The sequence below is a fragment of the Cryptomeria japonica genome, chromosome 2 (genome assembly GCF_030272615.1).
Source record: "Cryptomeria japonica chromosome 2, Sugi_1.0, whole genome shotgun sequence".
NCBI lineage: Eukaryota > Viridiplantae > Streptophyta > Pinopsida > Cupressales > Cupressaceae > Cryptomeria > Cryptomeria japonica.
This window is the reverse complement of record NC_081406.1, coordinates 475,535,046-475,552,050: the sequence shown is the minus strand read 5'-3', so window position 1 is coordinate 475,552,050 and position 17,005 is coordinate 475,535,046. Positions and strand designations below refer to the sequence as shown.

The 17,005-nt window shown below is 34.3% G+C and overlaps 1 protein-coding gene across 9 annotated transcripts in view; it reads right to left on the bottom strand.

Annotated features, from left to right (window-relative positions):
• LOC131049033 (putative ion channel POLLUX-like 2) overlaps nt 1-16,592 on the bottom strand; it is a 383,365-nt gene extending 366,773 nt beyond the window's left edge. For 2 of the 9 annotated variants that reach the window (XM_057983269.2, XM_057983328.2), the window contains exon 1: nt 16,269-16,576. In XM_057983269.2, coding sequence (XP_057839252.2) covers nt 16,269-16,289 — 21 coding nt within the window. In that variant the 5' untranslated portion in view covers nt 16,290-16,576. Of the gene's footprint in view, nt 1-16,268 lie in introns of all 9 variants that reach the window. The other 7 variants (XM_057983566.2, XM_057983498.2, XM_057983206.2 and 4 more) reach the window with 7 other exon arrangements.
• Nucleotides 16,593-17,005: the final 413 nt, after the last annotated feature.

Sequence of the window (17,005 nt, the reverse complement as noted above, 5' to 3'; positions counted from 1 at the left end):
TTCATGGTAGTGAATTTGGGTGATCTTGGTGAGCCTCATGATGCTTTCAAATGCAATTTCGTCTTTTTGGGAGCTCACCAAACTTCTTGGAGAAGCTTGCTATTTTTAGATTGATGCCAACTTGGTTCAATTCATCATCCTAAGTCCTCAAAGACTTTATGGTATGGTCAAATTTTCATATTTATCTCATTTTGATGCTTTTTGTATCTTAAGTGAATAATTAAAATATTATAACTTAAGTTGTCGCAAGGAGGATAAATTAAAAAGGCAAATAAAGTATAAAAGTGTTTTAAGTTGTGCCTTCAAGGAGGCCCCAGGCACAAGGGGGTCTTTGCTCAACATAAAATATTATTATTTAATTTCAAAAAGAGCTTTTGGAAGGAAAGAGGAAACTACTATTTTATTTCCTGCAACATATTATAAAAGGAGGCTGTGAGATCATGGTATGGTCAAATTTTCATATTTAACTTATTTTGATGCTTTTTGTATCTTAAGTGAACAATTAATATATTATAACTTAGGTTGTCGTAAGGAGGATAAATTAAAAAGACAAATAAAGTATAAAAGTGTTTTAAGTTGTGCCTTCAAGGGGGGCCCCAGGCACAAGGGGGTCTTGTTGTGACCTATTTCACGCATTGCCCCATTGCAAATGGGGACCCCCTTTTTTTTTGCCTTTTAGGGTTCTGTTTTGGCGTCGCATCTGCTAATCACCAGTCTTTTTACAATGAGAGTTTAGAGTTAGAGTTTTGAGGTCATCCGGGCTAGATTGAGAATTTATGCTCAGAATTGAATTTGAATGCTGCCAAAGTGTTCAGAAGGTTTGAAGGACGAAAATCGCAATTGCTTTGAGCCATTTCTGACAACCTGCTATTTTTAGAAATTTTTGTTTTTTTCTGCTTTTTTAAAACTAGCATCTGGGTTTTGTTCTTTGAGCTATTTTATTACTACCCATTTTGTCGTAATTTGAAAATCTCACCTCTAGATATAAAAAGCAGGGCTTTGAAAATTTTCCTTTTTTCTGAGATTAGGGTTTTGTTCTTTAGGTCATTCTGATCCTACCTATGTCTTCAGATTCGAAATTTTTTGCTTCTAAGTGTAAAAAGCAAGGGTTTGAAGATTTTGCTTTTTTTTTAGATTAGGGTTTTGATCCCCATGTCGAATTATTCCTACCCATGTTCTCAGATTTCAAAAATGAGGTCTCCAAGTGCAAAAAGTAAAATGGAAATCCAAATTAGGGTTTTTGTCCAGATGAACTAGCAAAGTATGAACATGGCATGAACACTGTTGACCAAGTCAAAAGAAGGCAAGTGGAATGGCACATCGAAAATTTCGTCCAGGTTGAAGAAATAAAAATGGCAGACAAGTTCAACAAGGTTCAAGGGTAGAATGGCAAACGATCAGTTAAAATGTGGAAGAAATTTGAATGAGATCAATTTAAAAATTGTCCAAGAAAAATTGTCCGACAAATATTAAACTCCTACCGAGGGGTAATCTAACTCATGGCAAGGGTTACTTAACTCCTACCTAAGGTTAAGCTTATTCATGCACCAAAAATGTCTGACAATTTTTAAAGTGCACCTCATGTCCAAGCAAGAAATTCTTTCCAAGTTCACTTTAAAAACATGGCATAAGGAAGATGTGCAAAATTCACCAAAGCTTGAGAAAGAAAGTAGGGCCCACTTGAAGATGGCATAGAATTAAAAAATATATAAATTTCCTAGTTGGCAATAAAAGATGACTTGGCAATAAAAGATGATATGGCATTCCAAGAGAATTAAAAATGGCAAGTAAGATGACTTGGCAATTGAAGTCACATAATAATATAATAAAATAAATAAATAAATAAAAATAACAAAAAAAATAAATAAATATTGTGGCATGCCTTCCTCAAATTCGAATTTCTAGAAGGAGATTTAAAACAAATAAAACTTTCTAAAACATGATGGAAGCTTCTAAGGATAAATTCCAACTTCTTAGAGGGAGGATAAAACAATAAAACTTTCTAATTTTTGAGAATCTTCCAAGCTTCCTTCTAGAAGAAGGCAAAGGGTTTCAATTTTCTAAAGATAGAATAAAACACAGCTTCTAGAAATTGCTAAGAAGCTATAAAGACATGATGCCCATTCATTAATACTTTGTTTGTCAAAAAGAAGTTTGTATAGCAAAGAAGGAAGCATCAAAACTCTGTCAAAATTCGCTAAAGTTGAGAGAAGCTAGTAGCTTCAATGCATGATCAGATTATTCAACTTCAAAATCTGCCATGTCTACAGGTTTGGAAATCAAAGTGAACAGCTCTCAGGCATAAAGATTATTAGATTCATGCCAAAATCTGATCATATTATCAGATTACCTTTGCAGAAGTAAAATAAATTCAAGGGTTTGAAGAAAAAAAATTCAAATTCTTCAGAGGAAGCAGCTCCAAAATCCAACTAGATTATCAAATTTTCAAAAGAATTTGGATGAGAAATAAAGCAAAATCAAGGGTTTGGATAAAATAAGTTTGATTTTTTCTCCTTAAATTTGCCATTGATAACAGTTTGAAGGAGAAAATTCTACCTTGAACATCTCCAAAAGTAAGAATAAAGTAGGTCCAAGGGTTTGAAAGGGACATTCAAAAGGTTCAAGTTCGCCATCACCAAGGTTTGCTAATAAAATTTTGAGTTCACCATTGATCATCCTTGAATCTACCTTGGGGAAAGAATTCAAATCTGCACATAGATTTCTCATAAATCTTTCAAATCTGCCAAAAAATAAAATTCATCCAAGATCGTCCAAGACAGCAAATTCAAAGTGGACTTGCCCGAGGAAGAATAAATTCTGCCCTGTCAAAAAAAAAAAGTAATCTAAATTCACATTGTCAAACTGCTGCTATCATAGTCAACAAGGAAGTTTTAATCATTTCCAAACCCTCCTTGGAAGAGGAAGATTGTTTATATCTGATATACATGTGATAACCTTCCAAGTTTCAAGTGAAGCATCAACCAAAATCTGTCCAAAGATGTGGAAAGTCTGCCCTTTCATATCCAAGGAAGAAAGTCATCCAAAATTTGCTGAGGAATAAGACATGTCCAAAGATTTTGTCCAAAAAAACTAAGAACAAGATTTGAGCAAATAAAAAATTTGTCATAACCCCTCTTTGGACATTGGATTATTGTGATTAAATAAATACGATAATTAAAACATTTATTAATTAACATTTAATAATATTGGAAAATCGTCTCATTTATGAGACTTCAAGATTTTCCTCTAAAGTGAGAGGGTTGTCATAACCCCACATCCTGGTGATGTAATTAATAATAGATTTTGTGATTCTTCATCATAATAATAAATTACCATTTATTATGTAATTAATAATTGATGTTAATAATATTAATAGTAATATTAATCATTCATCAATATAAAAATAATATTAATATTATAATTATACTATAATCATATCAATATTAAATATTATTTTAATACAATATCATACCCAAGAATGTCGTAGATTATTAAATGAATAACGGATTAGGGTATTAGAAGCAGTGTGATAATACAACAAGGTGGAAGTGGACAATAATCAAGGAACGATTCCTCACACAAAATATGATAATTGACTTCATAAAGATAGCTATTACATATTACAGTCAGCATGGCATCTCAGAGCTAATCGATATCCCAAAACCCATGCAAAGCTGGATAATTCAATAGTATTAAAAATTGATTATCATCTATACCTAACGATTGATATCATATGAAGAAACATGGTATTGACCAATCCGTGATTACCAAAACTATTAGCAAGCACCGACTATTAAGAAGATTAATATACAGTGACACTCGATTACATACAACAATAACAATCAGATCATTCATCGAGTAGTGATTAAGAAGTCTAATCGATAACCATAATCATCTTCAAGAGGTGAGATTAGTATAAGGGACACGATGATGAATGGACACGACTCATCATTCCAATTGCAACATATAAGAAGACATTTGAAATCACTTCAATGGGAAGGGGGTCGGGGGAAAAAAAGAGGGTCTCTTATCTGTGTCGGATATTAGTTCTTCTAAGGATCGAACATTTATTTATTGACAAATCTAGTTATGGGATTATTTCTTCCTTTTTCTTATTCATATGGGCGTTAGGGGATGAAAAGGTGTGCGACGGAGTTAAAGAGATTAATGGAAAAAGAACTTTGTTCAACCATAGAATCAAAAACTCGACACATTCCCTCAAGGTGTCAAGGAAAAAATTGCAAATACTCCAACTTATTGAAATTACGAATGACCTAGAATGTTGGTAAAAATCACTATTCATTGTGGTGGAGATGAAAATCTGAATGGTACTTGTAGGATCTCTCACAATTAGCTCCCATAAAGCTAGCAATAGTTCAACAACCACTTGGCCACCAATTGATGTCATCGCTGTGGGAAAACAATAACTATTTTGTTTAGGAGGTATGGGCATTGATATAATTGAAGTGTCACCTCATTCAACCAAATTTAAGTATCCAACATTTGATTGTTGATCGAGAGAGTGAATAGTCCTTTTGTGATTTGCAATCTCTTGCAATTTGTTTGGAGAGTGATTTGTCTCACAACTCCCATCTTGCCTCAATACTTTATTGGTGGAAAATGTACCTGGATCCCAAGTTCTGTGATTGGCTTCAATCTTATCACAAAATTCCAAAGTAGCTTTGTTATCCAACTCGAAAAAGAGGATTATCATGGGTCACATTAGCTTCAACCTCAAACAAGGGATTATTAACAGGCTGAAGCTATCCTTGTTTCCAAAACCAGACCTATCTTTTTCCAAACTTTCATCATCAGATTTCTCTAAATAATGGTTCGAGTCATAGGTTTCTTCTACATTGCTCAATTCCTTAATCTCAATTCTTCCTTTCTGTTCTTTCTCTTTGAGGTGTTTAGTTACTTTATTCGAATTTTCTGCATCTTGTAATGCGTGTTGACCATACATCAATTTAGCTTCTCTTTGCTTGTATAGATCTAAGGCATCAAGACCTCCAGCTGACAAACTCTCCATGCTCTCTTCCCTTGGTGTATAAACCTCCTAGAATTATGGTAGAAGATTTCTAGAAGTTGTCAGCTTATTATTAATATAGTCTTCGATTGTGATGTCTGGATAGGTATTTGGGCAATCTATTTGTTTCACCTTTCCAGTCTGCCCTTCTCTGACCTTTTGTTCTTCTCTTGTGCATAGTTCACTCTTACAACTATCATGATTTTATGTACTATAAGATTCTCTTTCATTTTATTTTTCTCTTCTTTATAGCTTCATGCTTAACTCACCCCATTTGACTCAATTCCTATTACTTCTCTGGATAGTTCGTTTTACCAACTCTTGAATAGTCTTCATCTTCTACTAATCTGAAACAATTTTTTGAAGTCTCCCAACAGTCTGGCAAGATCACCAGCTCTGATACCATTTGTAAAGTCCCTTGTGAGATTTTTTCTATCTTTACAATTTAATGAGACAATTATGCTATGATTCTTATGGTCTTGATAAAAAATATACCATGGAATTACTGCTATACAATACTTATACTAAGAAGGGCTTAACTTGTTAGTCTTGTATGAATATGAAATGTTCTAATAAACAAAATATAACCCTTCTTGTCTGATACAAATTCTCATATGCAATGGATCTGCAGAATGTACTTAGATTATTGTAATTTACTGATTGTATTATTGATACAAGCTAAGTCACCACATTCAGCGAACTTCAAACCTGAAGTTCGAAATTCGTTGAATATTCAGCAATAAAATAAATTAATCAAAATTCACGAACAAATTCGCAATAAAAAGCGTGCTGATTTTTACTAAATTTTATCTTCGTTGGGCACAGTTTTTTCTAGGGTTTTCTTACAAATGAAAGCGCAACTCAAGTTGAAACACGATATCAGTCTCAACAAGATTGTTGTTGGGTCTTGACAGTACTTGGATAACTAAATGAAATGATGTGAATTGTTGGTAATCACAAAGGGACTTATGCATCTAACAAGCTAATTAACATCTGATATGAATATATGATTGATGTTCTTCTTCTCAAACTGATTAAAATAAAAGTCAAAAGACAGGGTTTAGAGAGACTAAACTAAACCTATGGACAATGACAGTAATGGTTGATATTGAAGATAGACAAATTCCTTATAAACTAATTCCTGATTAATTAGAGACAACTCACACTGCCACAGAAATAGTGCAATCTTCAAAGGAAAATGAAGGATTTTCATATCATGAACATTCATTTGGATACCTAATTCTAGTGCAATCAAAACAAACATTCACAATTGAACTAACAGCAATAATAAGTTCAGACTAACCATGCACTATAGCTTACAATTAGAAAACCACAAATGGTATGAACCAACAATCCATCAAATATCATTGCATTTCACCATTAAAACCACTGGACTTAACTAATATTGAAGAAAGAAACCATTAAAACAAGAGAATACAATTAGTGAGACACCCAAACTTCAATGCTTTATTCATTGCTTCAAATGTTGGTACATCAATTTCCGTTCAACAACTACCCTACTCTAATTCTATGAATTTTGCTCCTGATTCTACTAGCTTTACAATGAGACAGACACTGGCCTTTTATAGATTTTACAATTTGAATCAATGATTAGGATTAAATCTTTTGAATGGCCAAAATTTGGCTTCTAGAAGCTCTAACAACTTTTATGAACCAACAGCAATAATAAGTTCAGACTAACCATGCACTATAGCTTACAATTAGAAAACCACAAATGGTATGAACCAAAAATCCATCAAATATCATTGCATTTCACCATTAAAACCACTGGACTTAACTAATATTGAAGAAAGAAACCATTAAAACAGGAGAATACAATTAGTGAGACACCCAAACTTCAATGCTTTATTCATTGCTTCAAATGTTGGTACATCAATTTCCGTTCAACAACTACCCTACTCTAATTCTATGAATTTTGCTCCTGATTCTACTAGCTTTACAATGAGACAGACACTGGCCTTTTATAGATTTTACAATTTGAATCAATGATTAGGATTAAATCTTTTGAATGGCCAAAATTTGGCTTCTAGAAGCTCTAACAACTTTTATTAAATGATTTCAGCCATTTCTAACCACTCCTAAATGCTCCCACTACAGGACAAAAGTTTACACATCCAGTGACAAAAAAAGACGAAATAATCAACTTTTTATCACAAAAGGATGAAATAGCCAACTAGATAAATAACTAACTTTTGGCTTTTATTGTATTACATTAAATTTAGCCAAAAAGTCATTATTTTTACAATAAATTAATTGTCATTTCAAAAAAAATCATTTCCACTTTGAAGAGCACACGGTTATATTAAGAGGGGGGAGGGGGTGAATCAGTATAACAACAAATTTCACCAACTTAAACTTTTTCAACATTAATCACAAATATATAACTTATTCATTAACATATTCATTGCATACCAACATTCATATGTGATCTAACAAAATGAACACAAGTAGAACACAAGATATATACGTGGAAACCCTTACGGGAGAAAACCACGGCAAATTAATGCTTTTATACAATTCTTCTTTTACAATGTTTGTAGGCACCAACCCACTGGAAGCACCAACTCAGCAAGAGACACCAATCTCTTATTTCATAGGCACCAACCTACGAAATTCCTCAATGGATGATATTGATTTCCCTTCCTCACAAATCTGATTGCAACTTCTGATCTTTGACTGATGTATATCTTTCCTTTACAAATCTGATCCAAGCTTATTCTTTCTTCACAAATCTCATCACAACTCAAGCAATAAATTTTCTTCACTGATCACTATCAAATCTGATGACTATCATGTACTTCTTCTTTTCACAAATCTGATTCACAATCTGATTTCACAGTCCTCTTATAATCAGGTACATATATGTATAATGCTTGTTTTCAAGGAGCAGACATACAACCACACACTTGCATATATCCTCCTCTAAAACTGGTACAACATCTTCATCTGCAGCCTTCCCATAATCTAGCATAGAAAATGATTGTCTTCAAAGAATATATACACAGCCACTCACATACTTCATTCACACATACTCTACAGTTGACAGATCTTTTTCTTATTTCTTCATTACAATACACTTGCACTCCCACTCTTAAACTTAAGTGTATATATATTGATTGCCTTTAAAGAACATACACTACACACTCCCAGATCTGCTCTCTGCATATTCCTTATTTCCTTTATATCTGCATACTTCATTTATTCATACCTTCTCAGTTATCTAGCATTTATTCTTCTTTTTAAATATGCCTGTAGATATGTCTTAGCATTTCATACACAACTCCTTACATTCATCTTCTCTATCAAATCAATTTCCTTTATGTATTTCTTATCTCTGAGAGACGTAGCTTTTAGAATAGATATTTCTTTTAGAAGAGATATATCTTTTCAATTACTAATCTTTATTTAACAAACAGACATACCTCTTGTTAGTCGCTCCTTTTAATTAACAAATATTCCTCAACATGCCTTTTGGAAGAGACATCCTTTTCTTAACCCATAACGTATTTTTTGAAAGTATTAAGAAGTATAACTCAATCACCGTACCTATTCATTAAGAATAGCTGTTGTATATTCTTCTTGAATCGTAGCATTCTTAAGTCATGATGCCTTTACTAACTCACCCCTTTTCATAACAAATCGCTAACTAATTATTATTGCTGTTGTGTAAGCCATAACATGATGAATCGGGCATTTGTCTCCAACTAATCAGTCTTGTATGATTTTTGTCTTTTTCTGGGTTTTTTCTTTTTATGTGAATAAGACAAATTAAATCGCTGCCTTTTGTCTTTGAATAAGAAAAAAATAATTTTGTCTCTTTCTGATTTTTGCCTCTTATATTTGTCTTTTTCAGTTCTTTGTTTCTTTTACTTATATTACTCTCAATCGCTGTTCTTCATGCTGCCTTTAATAAGTATTAATCCTGTTCCAAGTTTGTCTTATCCTTTTTCGTCTTATCTGCTCTGTCTTATCTGCCTTTTTGACTTATTCTGTTCTGTTTTATTCTCTTGGCTTTTTACTTTTTGTTTTAGTTTGACTCTCTAATTAATATCGCTGCATTTATTTGTACAGTATACTAAGTTTATCACTGCATATATACTGAGTGTATTATCACTGCATTTATACTTGATCACTGCATACTGTCTGCATCCAGATATCACTTGATCACTATATATGTATATATATTACTGGGACTGTCTGTCTGTTGCCATGCATACACTGGGACTGAAATCACTAAGTATATATATTACTGGGACTGTCTGTCTGTTGCCATGCATACACTGAGACTGAAATCATTGTATATATATAAATTTAGACTGGGACTGTAATCACTTGTATGATCAGACTGAGAAATACGTATGAAAAGTATCAACCAATATATAACATGAAGCATAATGTAGCATAATGTGAAGCATAGTAATCCAGACTTGATCCAAACTTGTGTATGTTCAACAAACGTGCAAGCATCATACAATATGTTCATCAATCTACATGAATGACAATAGTAAATTCCTTTGACATCAATGACAATATTTCCAACACACTTCACGTCTAGTTGTCTTTTCTTTGTTTCTGCATATTTCCTGTAGCACTCTTCTGATGAAAAGTATTGGTTTTCAGATTTCTAGAAATGCCATCCTCTGGATTTTTGCCCTACGATAGTGGTCTTCAATCTTCATACTTCATCTCCAGCTCTGCAGCATGTTCTTCATTGGTACATTTCTCCTGATATTTCTAGATGTTACAGGATATTCTATCAAAACACCTCGTAAAGCCATTTTTGTGACCATGTTACTCTCAATCTTCTTTAGAAAGACATCATCTTCAGAATTTTGATCTTGTGTTTCCCCATTTCTTCCTAGAAAATCATGTGGCACACTTGGAAACGATAACTCGAAGTCTTCAAATCATTAGCCTCTTTGGATGATCCTTCTCCCTTGGCTCTTCTTTAAACTGCTCTTCACTTTGATCACATCTTCAACTTTGCTCCAAATCCTTCATCTTCCGACATTAATCTACAAGGACAAGTATCTCTTATTACCATTAAGCACATTAAGGGTTTCTAGGGTTAGTATTTGTCAACAACACATTAAGACAACTTTCACTTGATCAGCAATCATATTCATTTCATGCATCATGAAATTCCATCACCCGGCGACCTCACTTATTGAAGGATTTTTCATCTCATATGGTTACCTCATTTTGAGGGAATTTGGTTAAGGACCACCTTTCAAGAATCCCAATTTGCATTACATTGATTAGGAAAGACAAACTCGAACTCTTAAGGACCTTAAGGAAACTTGGTTTAGGAAAGTTCATTGGAGTTTGGAATTTGTAGTGTCATTTGGCCTACCTAGTACAAGAAACATGCCTTGGACTTGTTTATCAAAAAAAAAATGGTCAATGAACATCATCATCTTGGATCATGCTAATCTTTGACCCTTCACCATGCTAAGGCCAATGGGAATGACTCTGGTTCTTGCACTTTGAGATTCTATAAACTCAGCCATTAGACTTAATTCATGCCTTAAGGATGTCTCTTGGATTTTCTTCTCAAACTTGGGCCTTGGAAACAGATTGGGAACCCGACATATGTCCTGCAAACTTGGATTTGGGAAATTATCTTCGGGACTCGGATCCAAGAAGCAAATCTGGAACCTACAGCTATGAATACATACTGAGGAGAACTGGGATTTGGGAAGTAGATAAGGATTTTGGCCTTAGGAAGGTGGCAGTGACAAACTTGGTTTTGGTAGGCTAATCAGGACATTCAGCTCATAGATAGGCACATGTTCTTTGAAGATCATCAGGACTTTCAATTCTTGGAAGAGGATTTGGAATCAGATTTGAAAACTCTCTCTCCAAGGACTATACTTTAGAGTGCATGAATATTTGGACATTGGATATTTTCTATAAAGTTTAACCTTTGGAAGGCAATTAGGAATCCCCGGTTTGAAACTTGGCTAAAGGAACTTCAATGGGAATCTCAGCTCTAAGACTGTTGCGAGGATTTTTTATTTGAAATTGAAACTTTGGAGAACCTCAAGGTTGGGAAGAAGAAGTGGAAACGTATGTTTGGAGCTCGCAGCTGTTAGGAATGTGTTTGGAAGACTCAACTCTAGGAACATGATTTTGACAAACTCGGACCTAGGAAGAGAAGGTAGAAACTCAGACCGAGGACAATATTTTGGATTTTGGCACTTGGCATTCTGTCTTGAAACTTGGACCTTTAACATCTGTTTGGAAGCTTTGTTACAAACTCGTATTTTGGAAGGAGACTTGGAAATATCAGATTTTGCACTATGTGATTCAGGGACTCGGACTTTGGAACATGCTTGGAATTCTTCACTCAAGGCAAACTCGGACCTTGGAGTCATTTTTGGAATTCCTGCTTTGAAACTCGGCTCTTGAAACATGATTGGGAATTTCTTCCCAAACTCGGGTTTAGGAAACTATGGATTTTCCTAAAAACCTTGCCACTGCCGAGTTTATGCCATGTGAAATTTCCTTTTTCAAACTCAGTCTTAGGAATAGTTTTAGGAATCCTAATATCCTTTCCACTACTAAGTTTGCACCTTTAAACTTAAGCTTTTCTTGCAGACTTTTGATTAAACTCGATGAAAGTAAACTAATGTGGAATTCGCTTTTAGGAAGAAGTTTTGAATAAAATCCAAAAACATTCCCATAGGCAAGTTCAGGCTTAACATTGCATTGTTTTCCTTTGTTCAAAACATTCTTCTCTAGCCAAGTTTGATCATACCTTGGGCTTCTAAACTTATGCTTTTGACTTGGGTTCTAGGAAGGCTTTTGGGATAAAATCTAAACTCTTTTCACATAGCTGAGTTTATGCTCATTCCTTTTTTATGCTTTTTCAATTCCTAGGCCCCTCCTTGAGTTTGTCCTGAGTTTTGGTTCTATGCATTCTAGTTTGCTCTTATGCTTCCTTACTTGTTTCCAATGCGCAATGTAAGCAATGTTAGTACAATACTTCCTTAATTTCAGACCCAATGAGAATTCTTAATGCCCTATGGTTCAATGTCCAAATCCTTCAATGACTTCTTCAAAACCATTGCAACTGAACTCTTACTCTTTGAATCTGACTCTCCACATCTATTTGACGTACTTTCTCTCTTTTCCGAATCATTACATGATTGAATTTTGATGCAATATCTCTCTCCTGCCCCAATAGGACAGGGTTGTAGCAAAACACCAAGGAAGCGAACAAAACAGTTGGGGGGGGTCCCTGTCAAAAAGGGGGCATGTGTGTGCAACACAACAAGTCTGATCTGAAATATGATATCTGTTGCTCTTCCTATTATATCCTTGTATTTATGCAACCTCTAGACACCATCTCTGCTAGAACTTCCCATTTTGTATGCATCCTTTACCTTGTAATTGGATGGGTAATCACCCTCCTCTTACTCAGTTGTCTAATGGCTCTTCTAAGCGCTGCAAATATGAATAAATATATAAGACAAACTTCCATGATTTGGAGTAACTCATGATCATCCTTAAGTATGCACCGAGGGGGCATGATGTGAGAAGTTGTGTGTCAACATCATTGCAAACAATTGTGAAATCATGCCTCTTCTTTATTAATTAATATCATTAGTCGATTAACTAATTGCTGATCGAGGTAACCCTTCCTTGGACAGCAATAGTGTATGAGACAATTAGTTGCCTTTATTCGATCTGCGGTATCTTTCCTTGGACAGCAATAAGGTGTGAGATAACCCATGCCTTGGATCGACTTGTTTCATTCTTTTCTTTGAAAGCGATCCATTCATTGCTAATCAATTAAGGTGAGAAATGTCCTTGGCCTGCCATGCCTTTGGACCATACGATGTTCTTTTGCTTGTTTTGCTTTAGAGATTGGACAGGGTTATTACACAAGAAAAAATTTAAACTAATAAAAGATAATTTCCTATTAGTGGAATGTTACAATACCTTTTATTTATCACCTTATGCATAAGCAGCCAATAAATAATTCATTTATACTGATGGAATGAAATATCTTACATATATAGATTAGTTTGAAGCACATCTAACTTCAAAAATGTTGTTGCAATCATGTACAGGTCCCACTATGATTGCTACAATTGGTAAATCTTTCAAACCTGGACCTGATGCTATAACTTACTTGGGATAGCTGAATGAAGGTAAAAAGTGTGGCAATATTGTGTAATAGTGCAAGTAGTGATTTCTCCTTAGCTCTTACAACCTCCAAATTCCTTACAGCAATTATAAAATGAGTGCTGATGTTTTGGGCTCAATATTTGACTCACCCGTATCAAGTTTTCATGCCTCCTACTTTTCTTAAATGTCACGGCTTACAAGGGAGTCTCTTCAATATGAAGTAGCTACATCAAATGACTCCAACCTGTCATAAATCCCAACACCACTCTCATACAGTGGCAGCCCCTTTCCTAGTACAAATACTTGCAAACTCCATTTGTACGACCTATATACTCTTGAAAGGTGGGCGGATAGGATATACAAATGAAAATAAAATGCCTGTTGATCTCGATAAAATTGATTATTATTTGATACGCAAATGTATTCAATTAACTCTTACCTTCAACACAATCTTGAAATGAAAATTTCTTCACAAACTCAAATCGTTCAATACATATATGAATCTTGTGTGAAACTACTCTTAAATTGATTAGGAGGGTTTCTATCTTTGAAACCAATCTTGTTGTAGGGTTTTCGTCGTAGGGCAAAAGATGAATTGTTGCTCACCCTCCAAAGCTGGGGTTTAAAACATGAAAAGGTCAAGAAGTTCTCCTCTATCCTCCTTTTTACTTTTTGAAAATAAATAATATTAATTGTAAATTTTTATTTTCCTCCAAAAGTGACTGTATTTTAAATTTATATTTTAGACCCCATAAAAATCACTTTTTAATTTAAAGTATCCAACGTAATTAAAATAATTAATTAAATGTAGTTGTCCAAATAATGATTTCATTTAAACAACTTATATTAGATTAATTAATTATTCCCTATTTAGATCCCAAATAGCCCATGGGAATCAAAATATGCTAAGGGTCTCCACTAGTTGCTTACACCTACAAAGGGGACATTACAACATCTACATGGATCTTGACCTTCCCAACTATAGATATAGCATTTCGAATATCTTGACGCATGTCAAAGAAGTAGATATCAAGCACCATGTCTTCTAGAATTTTTCCCTTTGACTTTAAAACTTGGAATTCCTCCATGTATTCTTCCACATTTTTTTTCTAGTAGAGGTCTATGAGCTGGATATTGTATGATCTATCCCAATTTTAATATGTTCTTTGAGTACATGCATCAGAAACTAGCTAAATCAACTTCAATGATTTGGTAAAAACCACCTGTCTCCTCAAGTATGTGCTGTTCCATCTAGGTGTTGTGATACAAGGCTGCATTTAGCTTCTCCTCGAGACGATAAACGCAATGCAGCTTGAATGTAAATTTGATCTTGCTCAGCCATGTGTTTCCCTCTACTTCTCTCCTAAATTTGTAATGTGCAATCTTCATTCGAATATTAAAAGAGGGCATTGAAAAGCTTTCTTCCGTTCCTCTTCGTCATCTGGCGTGGATGGATTAAGATCTCCCAAGGTTTAATATACTTCTTGTTTTAACTTAAAAGTATATTTCTATGGAACATGGACTTTGGATCTTTTTTTCTTGCCCTTTTACCTAGAGATTGTATCTCCCTTCTATTTTTTTTTGCAAATTCTGTAAATAATCCCTTGAACTCTTCCTTAGCCACAAGCTTAGATCTTTTCTCAGATAAACAAACCTTGCCATTTTTAAACAATGGTGAAAATTAAGTGGTTTTAAACCACTTGCAATGTTCTTAAAGAGAAGGGAGAATGACCTATAAATTCAAGATAGAAGGAATAAATATAAGAGATGGGCCACCTGCCACTCGTTTTGGATTTGCACGTCCAAATCCACCTGAATGTAAGAGGTTAGAAATGATGGTTCAACGTACTAGATACATCTCAAACGAGAAAAAGATACATATCATAGGCTTTTCTCTCAATCAATACTCGAGAAAAAATACTTAAATGATTGCATCATGACATAATCCTTTACTAATTTAAAGACAACATATCGTAATATTGTCCCTACTAAACTAATGCAGCAGACAGTGAGATTAAGGGCAACGCAGGCCATCGTCCATATTTCTAATACCATGTTGTGTTACCATACCCAAAATATATTGAAAGTGGCGATACGTTAAGTTTTGTGCTTAGTTATTCAAGTGTGCAGCCATTAAGCCCACATTATCAGCTATCCTCTTTTCTAGAAGTATATAGTTTCCCTTAGATTATTGGATCTCGTGAACATCATTAAAATTCTTTCATTCATTCATTTGATAAAATAAGTTTCACAGTAAACTAACACAAAAAATTCCACTTATTGTAAGAGTGCCCAGAATTTCATCACTGAATAAAGCCATATATATATGAAGTTTGGATTCATGGCATCGCCGAAGGAACATATTGCCTCAGTCATGTCATCCTAAGATGAGAATCCTTGCGAGCTTAATGAAAGCCTTTTCGTTTCTCCTATAGCTGTTCAAGGGGAGACTGTACAGTAAAGAGTCAATGTACCACTAGGGCTCCAAACTGGGAGAGGCTGTCTCTTTTTCAAGATTAATGCGGATTTTAGCAAGCCAAAAAGTGGACCAAATTAAAGAGGATAAACAATAACATTTTACGGCTCAAACTCGCTACTTCATACTTGTGGGTATGACTCCTCGATCAAAAGATCAAAATACAGTCTTCCAACAAAATTTTTACTTCAAAAAATCAAATTCTTTCTTTTTTAAGCTTTGAGAGGATAAACATTCAGATACTTTTTGAAGTTTGTGTATGATTGGTATATGAATCATCAACTTTCATTAATTTATTGATAAGGATTGAACAGTATTCATTCTGTCAAACTGAATCTGATTCGATCATTTATAGTGTTCAATTTGTACACACCACGAAAATGTATCTTTATGAATCAAAAATTCTCACCAATAAAGCAACCACCACTTAAGAATATAAAAAAAATTGAATTTATAAAAGAATTAATTTGATTGAACTGTCCTGTGAGGGCATAATCACAGACCATGGCACAAACCCAGCACCACCATTTGAAGTACATATTCTTAAACACAAGAAATTCCCATTTTGAGAAATAAGCAAGCTGTTTCAACAAGATACTGTAAAAATACCTGTTGATGTGGCCCAAACATGGAGAAGGCCTCCAGCACACTCCAGCTCGAGAATGAGTGTGTAAAAGTAGCATCATGGTTACTCAACTATTTGAGTTCTGTGCATGAGCAGTGCCCCCTCATTTTGATTTGCTGATAATCAATCACGTTTTCTAATCAGTGTCAGACCAAAGCAAGCAACCGATATACCAGTGTGTGGATGAAATAGAACTCCCAGATGATGTGAGCCCACGGCATAGATTGCTTTGTCATCAAGTGCAGATGTGACTAAACAATGCGATGACGGTGTAGTGTGTACCTTGCACTTGCAGGACCCATCTCGCCCATACGGTAACCAGCTGGTTTCTATAATGTATGATTTGTTTATCATTCAGTTAACTATTGCAAAGACTAAATACGAATTTCTTGTGACCTTACATTTTGAAAGAGAATTTTTTCTTTTTCCTTTTTTCTTTTTTCTTTTTCTTTTTTCTTTTTTCTTTTTTCTTAACAATTTGGAGCCAAATCTTAAGTGAAAGGATCTTAAAATCTTTTGAACAACAATGGCTTCCTCAACATCTTCATCAAGCCTTTTGATAGTATTTTACAATCTCATCAACATTAAGTTATGTTTTCTTCTTCTTTCATTTTGAGACTTTCAATTTTTGGGGGGTGGGTTTGAAGCTTTGCTTTCTTTATGTTATCATCTCCTTCATATATGTTCTTCAACTTATTCCACAAGCTCTTTGTTGGCTTGC